The 15,417-nt window shown below is 39.4% G+C and overlaps 1 protein-coding gene across 1 annotated transcript in view; it reads right to left on the bottom strand.

Annotated features, from left to right (window-relative positions):
- The window catches only part of AGBL4 (AGBL carboxypeptidase 4), a 1,394,453-nt gene that overhangs the window by 332,595 nt on the left and 1,046,441 nt on the right, over positions 1 to 15,417 (bottom strand). Inside the window, exon 6 of the mRNA XM_049700153.1 lies at positions 11,236 to 11,275. Within this exon, the coding sequence (XP_049556110.1) occupies positions 11,236 to 11,275 (40 nt within the window). The remainder of the gene's footprint in view (positions 1 to 11,235; positions 11,276 to 15,417) is intronic.

The raw sequence follows: 15,417 nt of genomic DNA, 5'->3' as shown, positions 1-15,417 counted from the left end.
TAGTGTGGCCAAAAATTAAAAACATAAATAAATAAATTAAAATATAGTAAACGCAGTAAAAATCTTTTTTTTTTTAAATCAAAATGGATAACCAACAAGAACCTACTATAGAGCACAGGGAATTCTGCTCAATATTCTGTAACAACCTAAAAGAATTTGAAAAAGAATAGATACATGTATATATAAAAATAAATAAATAAATACAATTTTTAAAAAGTTCCCGCCCCCCCCCCATACAGGTTAAAAAAAGAGAGAGAGAATGAGAGAAAAGAGAGAAATAACAATTATCCTTGATATCAAAATGTTTTGGTAATTTCTCCAAAACTTCTTTGAAAATGTAAAATAATAATAATAAATAAATAAAAATAATGGTTACTTCTTTGGGAAGGACTTTAAAATACAGTACTCCCATGGACACCTAATATAATGACTAATGAGAGAAAATCAGTACCCCCCTTCTCTGCCATCCCCATGAAGGAAATGACAACTCAGATGTATAAATTACTAATTTCTTATTCTATCTCCTGGCTAGACTGGGGCGATTGTAATTACACTGCTTCAGGCCAGGGTGTATCACACTTGCCTACATACATTTTAGCAGCGCAGAGACAGCCTAACACTGTTGTAGACCTTTAGCCTGCGGGTTTAGTGCTCTAGTCCCTGAACCAATGAGAACCAAAAGAACAAATGTCCTCCCAGCTAAGGCCAGATAAGCTTTCCTCTTTCTCTCAAACCCCATTATAAAGGCCTAGTTTGATCAATAAAGCTGTTCTGGCCTCTAGTGTGTATAGCATCTTCATGCTAATATTAATAATATGCTAGGGGCTTTACTGCCATGATTACCTCACTTAATCTTCATTTCATTCCTGTGAAGTAGGTGTAACCATCCATATTTAATGAAAAACTAAGCCACAAAGTAGTTAAATAATTTTCTTAAGAGCTTGGAGCCAAGAAATGGGAGAATCAAGATTGGAACCCAGGTCTACCTGGATCCATACTTTGACTACTGTTGAAAGTTGACTCCCAGGTAAGGCTGGCATCCTGCTCTGTATCTGTTAAGCCTAGTTCCTGTTCTCTGGCTGGAAGTGGGAATGTAAACCGATACAACCTTTCTGGAAAATGAGTTGGCAGTAAGACTTAATAATTCCTTAAACATATTAATGCTCTTTGGTCCAGCAATTATACTTTGAAAACAGCCAGATAAAAAACTTATGCAAAAGAAGTAAAAGCTTTTTTCACAAATAATTTTACGGTAGAGTCATTTATAAGAGAAAAACATCTGGAAGTAACACAAATGCACAACAATAAGACGTGTATTTTTGTAAACCAGGTTACGTTTAAAAGATGGAAGAGAGTAGAGCTTTTAAGAATAAGTGTGCCTTTAAAATGCTCATAAAATGCTCATGGATCTAGTAATTCCATCCCTACTAATTTATCTTAAGACAATAAGCTAAAATGTAGACACAGCTATATACACAAAGGTTGATAAATTATTCATAAGATGGAAAAACTAAAATCAAGTCAAATATCCAATATCATTGGCATGGGAAAATATTTCTGTTGTAATATTAAGTGAAAAATCAGGATAAAATTTTATATTCTATATGATCTCAACTATGTAAAACAAAATTATACATGCATAGAAAAAAAGGCAAAGAAGTAAATGTATTAAAATATTAAACAGTGATTGCCTCTGGGAGATAACTGATATTTCATCTTTTTAACTTATCTGTGTTTTTCAAAATTTGTACTATGGGCATGTGCAATTTTTTAATAGAGAAAGTTATTATAAAAAGATGGTAAATATGCAAACTACATCGCAACATGAAGACTGTTTATGAAATAATGTTAAGTGAAAAAAGATGTACATAAAAACTTACTGTGGTTGCAATTATGTAAATATGTTTCTGCATATAGACAAGAACTGAAAGGGAAAAATGTATAAATAGAATTAGGTTTTTTATTGTGCTAAGGCTGTGGGACTAGGAGTAATTTGTTTATCTCCTTTAAAGATCTCTTTAAAGTTGTTTTAATGAAGTGCATGCATTTTTTGAACCATCCCCTCTGTGTGTATTCACTGTGCTGCTAACTTTCTGGCCGTGAGGTCGGGAGTACCCTGGCTTGGCTTCACATCTGGTCCTGGCCCCTCTGGACTGGCTCCATAGGCTTTGCTGGCTCTAAAAATGTCCATGAAGCAGGAATAATGGCTAGTTTGGCCTCTCTTGTTCCTTTAGTCTTCAGAGGGGCTACAGGTACATCATGGGGGACTTTAACTGGAGACAAAGCCCAAAGTTGTCATGTAATGGTCAGCAGGTTCAGTCACCGTTTAACATAGGTATTGTTTTAACAAGGTTAAGAGGGGATACATTTTTTTGTGTGGATATTTGCAATCAGGAACAAATCTGTGATTTTTTTCTGGAAGTTTCTGTGATATTTTAAGGAAATCAATTGTCTCTTCAGAATGCAGCCTAGTTAGTGGAAAAGCCCCATGACTATGATGTCCCCAACATTTCACACTTTCCTTATCACCAGCAAAGTAGGTCAGCTTTAATTCTGTCTGAGAAAGAAGACTCTGTGGGCCAATATCACACATGAAGTAATATTTATACGTAGCAGTAGAAAAGGTAAAGGATTTAGGATCAGACAGATCTGTATTTGAATCCTGACTCCATCACTCACTTATTAAATGTATTTATGTGGGCAATTCTAATGGAGCAGCACCTTCCTTTCTCATTTGCAAGTCAGGAAAGATGATGCCTGCCTTATGGGACAGTGGGGAGAATTATATGAAAAATACATGTAGAGCGCCTAACACAGTTCTGGCACTGAGTGCCAACATTTAGATACTTCCTAAATGCTGTCCTTTTAGTCTATACCATCAAAAAGTTAATGACCATTTGACAAGGGTGCCAAGATAAATCAACAGGGGAAAGAACAGGTTTTTTTTTCAACAAATGGTGCTAGCAAAACTGGACAATCACATGCAAAAGAGACAAATTGGAGTCTTATATCATATAAAAATTAACTCATAGGAGTACATCTTTGTGACATTAGGCAATGTTTTCTTGGATATGATACCAAAAGTATAAGCAACAAAAGCAACAAAATAGATAAATTGAACTTTCATCAAAATAAAAATTTTGGCTTTAAAGAACATCAAGCAAGTGAAAAGACAACCCACAGAACAGGAAAACATATTTGCAAATCATGTATCTGTACTCAGAGTATACACTTAAAAACTCTTACAACTCAACAATAAAAAGACAAAATATAACCTAATTTAAATGAGTAAGGGAAAATAACTTGACTAAACATTTCTCCAAAGAAGATATACAAATGGCCAATAAGCACGTGAAAATATGTTCAACGTCATAAGTCTTTAGGAAAATGCAAACCAAAACTACTGTGAGATACCACTTTACACCCACTAGGATGACTATAATCAAAAGATAGATCACAAGAGAGGATGCAGAGAAATTAGAAACATCTTACATTGCTGATGAGAATGCAAAATGGCACAGCTACTTTAGAAAACAGGGGCAGTTTCTCAAAATGTTTACCTTAACATTTACCAAATGATCCAGCCATTCCATTCCTAGGTATATGTCCAAGAGAATGAAAAAATAGTTTTTACTTGCTCACAAATATCTATGGCAGCATTATTTACAGTAGCCAAAAATGTAAACAACTGAAATGTTCATCACTAGATGAATGGGTAAGCAAGTTGTGATATATCCATACAATGGAATATTATTTGGCAATAAAAAGGAATGAAGTACTGATACATGCTATAATATGGATGGACCTTGAAAACATCATGCTAAGTGAAAAAAATCCGGTCACAAAAGGCCACATACTGTACAATTCCATTTATATGAGATGTCTAGAATAGGCAAACCCATAGAGATAGAAAGTAAATTAGCGGTTGCCAGGGCCTAGGGGAAGGCAAAAATGGGGGGTGGCTGCGAATGGGTACAGAGTTCCTTTTTGGAGTAGTAATAATGTTCTGGAATTAGTGGTTATGATTGTACAATTCTGTGAATGTACTGAAAACCACTAAATGGTGTCCTTTAAAGGATGAATTTTATTGCATATGAATTATATCTCAGTAAAGGTGTTATTTTTTTTAAAGCTATGACCAGCACTTTTAACTTGATGGTGGGAACACAAAATCTTTCTAGAAGTGTGAAAAGATATAATCATCATGGCCAAATATTCTAGCTCTTCTCAATGCAGTGCCCTTCCCTGTAGGAAGATTCTGCATCTCTACCTTGTTGAATTAGAAGTGGTCATATGACTGCTTTGATATAGGATATCTGGGCAAAAGTGACCCCTTCTAAAAATTTTTAAGAGAAGGTACATGGCTCACCATCTCTCCCTTTTCCCTCTGCCATGACTACCCATATGGCAGGTGCTGTCAGCACTTTTCTGCAACCTCACATATTCTCCCGGCACTTATTATTTCTGCACATATTGAATACTTTCCAATTGCCGACATCTGCCAACCTCTCCTGAGGGCTTTCTTGGGCCACTGGAATCTGCTATGTCCATACATTGAGCAGATTGGAAGTGTCAGGGAATTAACACCCCCACCCTCACTCCCACTCCTTTGCCCCTAAGGGATAACTCTGAGGCTTATTTTCCACACTGACTTCCAGGGTTTCCCTGTAGGATTAAATTCCACTTGCCGTCAGTGGTAGCTTGCTTGATAACGAACCTTTCTTAGCTTTCTTCATTTTCTTGTATCACTTCCCTACCTCCCGCCAAGGTCTCTGGGATCACCTCCCAAATAAACTACTTGCATTAAAATCTTTGTCTCAAGTTCTGCTTCTTAGGGAACCCAAACTAAGACATAGAGCAATGTTCCAAATAAAGGATGCTTGGTCAGCCTGGGTGCCAGAGTAAAGATGAAGTAGAGCAGAACTGACTCCAATCCATGAGAGACATGTACCAAATGTAACAAATAAACCTTTACTTTTTAAGTCTCTCTAATTTTGATGACATTATTACTTTGGTGTGAGTTAGTCTGTCATGATTAGTGAACTATGTATAACTTTTCTTAGTAATTCTCATTCTAGGAATTTTTCCTAAAGAAATAATTAAAGATGCACACAAAAATCTTTATACAAGAATGTTCACTGTGGTATTATTTATAATTAAATCATCAGGGACAATTTAATATACAATAATAGATAAATTTAATATAGAATGCTTTTCAGCTATATAAAAGTCCCTCTGAGAATGTTTAACAATATTAAAAAAATGTTCACATTATATTCCTATATATTTTATATAGGATCATTATAATTTTATTTTTTAAATTACATATATGTTTGTATATACACATGCAAAAAGTAACTGTCTCTCTTTTTTAAAAATATTTATTTATTTATTATTTATTTTGGCTGCGCTGGGTCTTAGTCACAGCATGAGGGACCTTCATTGTGGTATGAGGGATCTTTAGTTGTGACATGCAGACTTCTTAGTTGTGGCATGCGGATTCTTAGCTACGGCATGCAGACTCTTAGTTGAGGGATGCACGCGGGATCTAGTTCCCCAACCAGGGATCAAACCTGGGCCCCCTACATTGTGAGCGCGGAGTCTTACCCACTGGACCACCAGGGAAGTCCCAAAAAATAACAGTCTCTTTCATCAATCTGGTGATAAAAGTCTCACTTGGATAGGAGAAAAATATTTCCTCATACTGCCTCCCTTCTGCTGAAGAGGTTATAGGAGAATAAACTTTCCAAAAAGTAAGAAAAAAACTGTAGTTGGACTTCTGGGCCACATGACTAAATAAGTTCATGCTTCAGTAAGCCCATTCATTCCCATCAAATAGTAATATTGAATAATATATGAAAAAAAGAAATGAAAATATGTAGTTGGGCTCCACTGCAAGAGACATATCTCCATGAAGCTGAAAAGTACGGAAATGCAAAAGGATACATGCTCCTGAGGCTACTTGTTTGTTGAGATCTGGATATAGCAGCAGGCAGTAGCAGCTGAAAGTTGGACTCCTAGGAGCCTCCTAAAATGCTCTATAGGAGATGAGGATCAGAGACAAGGTCTTCTGCTTAGAACAAGGATCTAGGGTGGGGCTCCCCTGTTATGAAAGAAGCCTAGGAAAAAAAAAGGCTGCTGCAGAAACTTTGCTCCTGTTTCCTTTGTCTATATTCCTTGCCACTCTAGGCCTACAGCACACAGACAGCTCCTGTGTGCTGTAGGCCTAGAGAGGCAAGGAATATAGACAAAAGAAACAGAAGCAAAGTTATACTATCCTGCTGGCTTTTTGTCACCAGTTCTCCATATCCCCAATATTTACCAGGTCCTATACTGAAAATATGGGTAGAGTCAACTGCAAAATCCACCATATAGGGATATGTGAGCATAGTGGGAGTTTGCAGGGGTGGTGGGGAGGGGTGGTGGTGGTGGTCAGGGCTGGGGAGAGAGAGTAACAGAAAACTTCCTTCTCAAAGTGATATTACAAAGTAAAATTTCAAAACACATGAAGAAATTAAATGCTAAAAATGATACTAAATAAAATCAACAGTTATAACTTGAATTCACTCCAGATGAAACTTATTTTATAGAACAAAGATTTTAAAATAAGCATATTGAAGATGTTCGAAGAAACAAATGAAAATGTTAAAACAGAATAAGAAATTATGAAACAGAACAGGCAGAAATAAAACAAGAGCAGGTGGATATGAACAAAATTAGAAATCTTGGAAATTAAAAATAATCACTGAAATATTGAAAAAGACAGGAAAATAATCCAGACTAGATATGGTCAAAAAGTGAATTTATGAATTCAAGTTACTTGTGGGGAACTCAGAATCAGTGCAGTAAAATAAAATGCTAAAAATTATGAAAAATTAGTAAAAAATCATGGAGGGCCACTTGAGAGACTCCAACATTCATCTAATAGAAATTATTGAAGAAGAGAATCAAAGGAATGAAGAAAAGGCAATCTTTGAAGGGATAATTTGCCAATAATTTCTCAGAATTAAAGAAAGACACAGGGGCTTCCCTGGTGGCGCAGTGGTTGAGAGTCCGCCTGCTGATACAGGGGACACGGGTTCGTGCCCCGGTCCGGGAAGATCCCACGTGCCGTGGAGCGGCTGGGCCCGTGAGCCATGGCCGCTGAGCCTGCGCGTCCGGAGCCTGTGTTCCGCAACGGGAGAGGCCACAACAGTGAGAGGCCCGTGTACCGCAAAACAAAAAAAAACAAAAAAAATAAAGAAAGACATAGACTCTCAGGTAGAAAGACTACTCAGAGTACCAAGCAGGGTAAACAGAAATAAATTCACATCCAGACACATTAAAGTGAAAAAGCAGAGCATGAAGATCAAAAGGAAAGTCTTTAAACCTACCCAAGAAAAGATAAATTACCATAAACAAATAATGGCAGACTTCTTATTAGCAACTGTGGATGTCAGAAAAAAATGAAAAAAAAAAGTTCAAAGAATGAAGGGAAGTCCTCCTCAAGCTAAAATTTATACCTTGCCAAACTATCATCCCAAAGATAAGTCAAAATAAGAACATATATAGATTAAGATAGTTTCTCATGGACTCTCACTAAAACAGTTATTAAGGGGTCTACTTTAATAAGGTAACAGGAAAATCTTGAGATGCAATAAACAGGAGAACACAAAAATTTATAAGCTGTGTAGGAAAAGTCAGTTGGCTCTTCATCATCATCATCATCATGTGTAGTTGCTAATAAGTGGAAGAAAGAATGAACTAGTTGTTGAATGACACTGAGATAATGGGTTATCCATATGTAAACAACAAATTAAATCCCCAGCTCATATCATACACAATGATCAGTCCTAAATGAGATAAATACCCAAGTGTGGTGTAAAACTTGACAATTTTTAGAATACAGGAGAATATGATATTCAGGTAGGGAAGGATTTCTTAAATAAGTCATAAAAGCAAAGTTCATAAAGCAATATTCATACATTCAACTACATTAAAATAAAAAAAACCCTTCCATAAATCAAAATACATCATAAATCAAAAAACACAAGCCACCATCTGGGGTAAGATATTTGCAATGCATGTTAAGTGACAAAGTATCAACATGCAGAATAACAAAGAATTAAAAGTCAATAAAAAGAAACAACCCAAGAGAAAATTGAAAAATGATATGAAAAGTCAGTTCACAGAAGAAAGCAAAGTGGCCAATAAACATACGAAAAGATATTAAACCCCACCAGTAATCAGGGAAACACATATTATAAAAACAATGGGATAACATTTTACATTTATCATGATGACTGGTAAAAATTTATGTCTGATGATTCCAAGTGTGGAGGATTCAGAGAAATGGAAACTATTATACTTTGCTGTTCTTATACTTTGAAGTATAAATTTGTTCAACTACTTTAGAACACAACTGGCCATTATACAGTAAATTTGAAGATGCATGCAATCAGTAATTCCTCTCCTAGTTATATGTTCTAGATAAATTCTCATACTTATGCACAAAATGCTCCAAGTAGTATTATTTAAAATTGCAAAAAAACTGGAAATAACCTAAATTATGATCAATAAAATGGAAAAAGAAATTGTGGTGTAATCATAATTGCTATGTAATCATAGCAGTTAAAATGATTGAACCAGAGCTACATGTATTCACAGGAATTAATCTCTACAGTATAATAAGTAAGGGAAAAGTTCAGTATGACATTTATAGTGTGACATCACTTATAGGAATTTGTAAAACAATACCAGTTATACCAGTCACATTTTTGGATATATAGATATAGAAAATCATTGAATTTATTACAGTGATTACCTATAGAGTGAAGGGAGAGAGATGCAATCAGCTAGGAGTACAGAAAAGTCTCAACTAGATCTATAATTTTTTTAATAGGGGCCTCTGTAGCACATATGGCACTATGTTGATATGATAAAGCCAAGCTGTTTGGTGGTGAGGGGGGCAATAAATGACTCCTCATTTTATCTCTACTCTTTTCTGTGAATTCAAAATTATTCACGATGAACAAAATAAGAGTTTAAAGAAGATAACACAGGTTTTTAAGGCTTCCAAATTCCCAGCCAGCATTTCTGAAGGCTCCTAGCTGATGAGGAGTGGCAGAATCAGACTGCAGTTCTGTGTTGAGGATGGTCTGGTGACGAGTGCAAACAAGCTGGTACCTCCCACTGGCATCCCCAGAGAGGTAGCATGCCCCTTGCTAGCTGTAGCAGCTTCTGGTGAGGTGGGGAATGGAGATGACTTTGAAAGTGAGAGACAGTTAGTGACAGTAGAGGGAAGTGATTCTGACATGGACTAGAGTTGTTCAGGTAATACACAGCCTAATGGTCTTTCCTAACCTTTCCAAGTCATGACACATATGGATAACACTTGGTACACTGGAGTAGAGGCTACCACCTTGGCAGCTCAGTTATCCTGGGACCTACCTGTACCCCTGAGAGATGAGTGGATCAATATATCACAAGTGTATATCTTACAATATCACACAAATGTAGCCTCCTTGCAGTACTGTATACTCGTGTGACGCAACATGACTTTTGAGAAGCTTTGACCCAGAAAATAGTCTTTTCTCATCTAAGAGTAGGGAAAATTATAAACCATTCCAAACTCTGGCAGTGCTTAACAGTTTGCCCAAAAAGAGTGCACTGAGAGTCACAACTATTCTGCTTGAATTTGTGCAGTAGCAATTAGGAACGGAAAGAGCTGGTGCAAAAGAAATGCAGTTAACAGAGTCTAAAAGTCTCCTTCTAAAGCAACTGAAGACAGATCAAGAAACCTCTCCAATTCACATGTCGGCATCATATCAGGGGGTGACCAGATGAGACTGGGATGTGAAAGCAGGCAATCTGGGTCAGCATTTGTGGAGCAGAACAGAAAACAATCATGAAGGAGAGCAACTAACCGGACGGGCCAAAGATAATCACTTACCAACACCTTAGTGGGAAGGGATTGGTAGGTCACACAACCGAGCCATTCTAATATTATTAGCCCATGATTTGGAATTTCTATATATGTTAATTATATACTTGTAAAACACAGTTCATTCTATGGGTTAGATTGAACATTTTCAAACCAGTTCATCTTTGTTCTTCTGAAGTCCCAAGTTCAAAGAGATCTATCAGGTGGAAAGGTAGTAAGGCCACCTGAACTGGGTGGGTCCAAATTCCATTTGCAGTCATTGTCTTATATCTCAGTTACATAGACAGATAACCAGCCTTTGGGCTAAGATAGTGCCCGCAGAGGACAATTTCTCAATCTCCTTGTGAGCCAATTGGCCCTGGACACAGCAACAGGCTGGGTGGTAGGCAGGATGACATGGCACAGCTATATTGGTTACTAAAATACTGAAATACCTCCATATTTATTGGTAATTAGCCACTCCTAGAGCTCCCCAACCCTGCCATGTGACCACCCCCCCACACCAGTCCCTTCCTCAGGATGCCATCTCCCCACAGTCCGGTAAACAAAGTGTTAATGCCCAGCACAGTAGAGGGCCACCGGGGCCATTAAATATTTAGAACATCACCAATGAATGAAGATGGACCACCACACCCACTCTTGAATGCTCACTGCTGGCACCATCATCTCCTTGGATTCCAAGACAGAACAGCATCTCTTGTTGGCCAGTTTTGCCTCAAGTTCCCAAACTGAAATAAAATACCTTCTGGTAAAACTAAACTGCTCAACTTTTCTCTGGGCTATATGCCAGACCGAGGGGAAGGAAAGGAGCTTTAAATCCCAGGGCCATAGCTTTGTTGTGGGACTTGTCCTTCCTAAAGGTGAGTGACAAGAGTCACAGGAGACCAGACCTGGTCACTTCCCCAGACTGGCCTTTCCTTATTAACTGTCCTCCCTTCATTCCATGCCATCTACCAGGCAGTTTCCCCATTCCCCATGATCTTAAAGTTTATTTCTCAGGAGACCAGGGCACTTCCTTGACACTTGCACCCACTGAGTGATCTGGGGAGAACCTGGCCCTGGAATATGCAGCAACATCGTAGTACCAACCCTGCCATCTGCAGAGTCAAGACAAGGCAGCACAGAGCTGGGGAAGAGAAAAGAAACCGCCTGTGGGGTAGAGGATGGGGGAGAAGGATCATTCATGACACAAGAACTCTGCTGTTCATTCAGGAAGCCAAAGGAGGAGGGCAGGAATTGCATTTGGATAGACAACCAGGCATCACTCTGGGAAATAAGGGAAAAGCCCAAGCAGAATGGCCACACCTACTCACCAGGGCTGGTTATCGTCAGGAGGTCTAGGTGCCGCTGTTGCTGCAAAAGAAAACACATTGTGAGAGCGCTGATTCAAGCCAGAGGCAAACTCGTTGCTTAGCAGGTCAGGGTGAACGTGCAAAGGGGATGTTCAGACACGCAGAGCAGGCTGTATTGTGGAGGACGTGGTCTCACAGTCCTGCAGGGAGGCCTTGCACCCTAGAGACAAGGGGGAATGCATAGCCTTTCTGGCCAGAGCCGAAAGGGCCTTAGAGACCTTCCAGTCAGACCTATCTTATACTTCGGGAAAATGAAGTCCTGAGAGGAATGTGGCTTACCTATAGCCACAAAGAAAGTCCCTTTCCAGACTCCCAGCCATGGCTCACTCCTCTGTACCAGGCAGCCTCAGATTTCTCTCTGGTCACACTGGCTGTACTGGTTAAGGGTCTGATATCCTGGCATCCCTCTTTGCCTTGGGTCCTTAAGTCACTGTCACCCTCCTGATACTCCTTTCTAACCAAGATACTCCTGGGGGCTGGTTTATTTATTAAATCTGCTCAACAATGCTATGACAATTTCAATTACTGATGAACAAACCATTACTTTTCTAACTGAATCCTCATCTCTCTGTACCATACAACATTCAAAGAAAATAATATTTGTCAGGTACACTAGCCCATATAGATGAAGTTTGGAGGCAACTAGCCTTGGCCCCAAGGGCTGAGGTGGTCAATATCTCAGTTGGCTCGCCCCCTATCACACCGTACTTATGGAGAAGCCTAGTCCTGAAAAGGATGTCATGGGAACCTGAGGGTGGAGAAGAGGGTATTGTAGGCTGAGGATGGGGCAGTGGTAAGCAACTCTCTTAAAGACAAGTCAGGATTCCTTAAGCCTCAGTCAACCTCTGTCTCTTTCCTACACTTGATTTTCTATTAATAGCCATTTCCATTAATATGTAGTTTTTTTTTCTTAAAAAGGGGTCCTAACAAACTTCACTTTGAGAACCACTGCTTCAAGGATACACATTGCAGGAGCTTCTGATTATCTGGTACTTCATCCAGCGGGTCCTTTGCCATATTTCACCTCACCTACATTTCCCTCTTTATCTTGCCTCTCCCCTAGAATGGCTTCCTGAAATTCTGCTTAAGCAGAAAGGAGAAGGCAGCAACATTTTTTGAGTACTGAATATAGGCCAGGCACAGTACCAGGTACTTTGATGTGTCATTTCTTCTTACACTCTTGGCAATCCTACAGGGTTGGTAATGTACAACAGAGGGACATGGGGTTCAGACAGGAGAAATTACCTGCCTAAGACCACATCTTCATTGAATGAGAGAGCCAGGATTAGAATTCAGTCAGTTCTAATCTTGGCTTGAAAGTCCAATATACGATCATGCACAATAAATCACTTAGCATGATGCCTGGTACTTAATAGGTGCTTAATAAAAAGAGCTATTTTTGTATTGATGTTTTGTTATTATTATAGACCACGTGACCCTTGCTTTATAAAACCTGCCTTGCCCCTTTTCATAGAATTATTGGTACCAGAGCTCAAAGGTCATTGAGTCTGACCTGCCACCAGTATAGGAATCCCCTCAGCAATGTCCCCACCAGTTGTATGAACTGATTCTGTTTTATCCTTTTGCCTGACAGGGAACTCACTTTTTGTCAGTTAAAAATTTTTTTTCTGTTTTTTTTGGCCATGCCACACGGCATGTGGGATTTTAGTTCCCTGACAAGCCATCGAACCCGTGTCCCTAAATAGCTCTACTTTGAGCAGGGTTAAAAGCTGCTTCCTTATGAAATCATCCCTGTTTCTAGCTGCTTCAGCCCATGACAAGCTTGGAGGTCTGAAGAAGATCTGTGTCATCTTCCCTCCTGGTTAAATATTCCCAGTTCCTTCACCTTTTCCTTATAAGACCTGGTCTCAAATCTCCTGGCCCTTGTGGTCCCCTCCTCTTCCATTTAAATTTGATCTGTCCCAGTCAAAACCTCTTTAAGATCTCTCTATCTCTATCTATCTCTATCTCTCTCTCTCTCTATCCCTCTCTCTAATGATTTTTCAGGGCCCTAAAAGCAGGTCTGTAGCCTTTCATAGCCGTCTTAATCACGCATCCCTGTTTTACTGCCAGCTCATAATTCATTCCAGTTGACATTTTCAAGCAACAGTGCAACTCCAAGATGTCACTGACCTCCACTGTGAGCACACATCCTCGTGCTGAAATGAAACACACACCCACATATGCAAGCTAGAAGGACTGCTGGAGCCAGACTGCCTGCTCTCCCAATCACAGAACCAGGCTAGTGGGACAACTGGCTCACGCTGCCTTTGCCAAGGCCAGCCTGTGAGGCTAGGCCCTTCCCTCATACATGAGGAAGGAAGACAATCTGTCCTATTTTTCCATAAGCTTGGTTTTGTGGCAATCGCCGTTGGTGAAGGAGGTCCATTTATCTGAAAAGTGTCTATTTCCTCATTAAGATCTATCTCTAAATGGTGATTCTGTGTCCGGGGTCCAGTAGAGAAAAAAGGGAAGAAAACCTGACAGGAACACGAACAGACCTGGCCTTGTGTCCTAGCTCCTCTCTGTGGTTTTGGATAACCTACTGTTATGTCTCCGGCCTTGAACTTCATACCTCTAAAATGAGTGAGTGAGACTGAAATACTGTCAGTGACTCTGAGTCAAATATAGCCAGACACTGTGCTTGTGGGCTCCCCTTCCAGTGTAGAGTTCTCTGAGCACGCCTGTAGCCAGGACCCTGGGGGCTAAATGACAGAGCTGAGAATTTAAAAGAGAACAAATTTTAAGCTAACCTCTCACACAGCAATTTTCAGTGCTTGTGTGTCTTCCTCACTAGCTGAGGGGCATCTTAAGGGCCTGGAACATCTATTATTCAGTCCATGGCACACAATAGCCCTCAGTAAACATCGCTAAACTCAGCTGAACCATTCCTGGAATGCACATTATCCTTTCAAATCCCCATGCCTTTGCTCAGGCTGTTCTCTCTAACTAATCTCCTGAGATCTTCACGGAGCTCCCTCCTCACATCTCAAGACGTCCATGAGGTCTGCTCTGCACCTCAGCTCCCAGACCTAACCCCCTTCTCTCCTTTCCTCAGAACAGAATATTTCACACTTTGTTCTTCCAATGCATCTTGTAAAACCTAACTTTTGTATCATGCTCTGTCTTAATTATCTGTTTCCTTCTGTTTCTCTCATGTGGTCTTTACTTGAGGATAAGACTATGCCATTTCCTCTCTCTATTGCCATTGCCCAGCACAAAGGCTGAAAGGAATGCTTGATGCCATCTAGCTCAAATGATTCAACTATTCCATTATTCCCTCTGCAACAACCCTGTTAGGTAGGAATTCATCAGCATGGAAAGTAAGCATGCCCCTTCCTCTACAGGACTTCCCCCCTGTCACGGCTTTGGGGATTCCTGCCTTTATGATTTTGCTCCTGCCATCTCAGCAGCAATATTTTCTATCCACCTCCTCTGGAGACCTTCCTTCCTTTACTCCCACCCATAGGATCACCAGACACTTTGTACTGATGTTTTGTTATTATTATAGACCATGTGACCCTTGCTTTATAAAACCTGCCTTGCCCCTTTGCATAGAATTATTGGTACCAGAGCTCAAAGGTCATCGAGTCTGACCTGCCACCAGTATAGGAATCCCCTCAGCAATGTCCCCACCAGTTGTATGAACTGATTCTGTTTTATAAAACCTGCCTTGCCCCTTTTCATAGAATTATTGGTACCAGAGCTCTCTCCTGGACTCCTACAGCTCCTACTGTCTGTACCACTTCTGTGGTGATGAATTAAATCTAACTTGGTGACAAATCCCTTTAACCTACAGTTCACAGACATATGTGTACACCACCTAGTGGCCCAAGCAGATAAGTGTAGACTAGTGTTTTAACCTGTAGCTCTTAAGATAGGATTACAAAATCTGCATGTCCTATACGCAAATAAAAACAAAAGTGTACATTCAAGAATCACTGTGCAGTAGTGAGGGTGGGAGGGAAATGCAAGAGGGAGGGGATATGGGAATATATGTATACGTATAGTTGATGCAATTTATTATACAGCAGAAACTAACACAGCATTGTAAAGCAATTATACTCCAATAAAGATGTTTAAAAAAAAAAAAAGAATCACAACAGTTTGAACCTAAGATACTAAAATATCCAAATAATTCAC

The sequence above is a fragment of the Orcinus orca genome, chromosome 1 (assembly GCF_937001465.1).
Source record: "Orcinus orca chromosome 1, mOrcOrc1.1, whole genome shotgun sequence".
Classification (NCBI taxonomy): Eukaryota; Metazoa; Chordata; class Mammalia; order Artiodactyla; family Delphinidae; genus Orcinus; species Orcinus orca.
The sequence above is the reverse complement of the archived record's forward strand: the minus strand, read 5'-3'. Positions and strand labels throughout refer to the sequence as shown.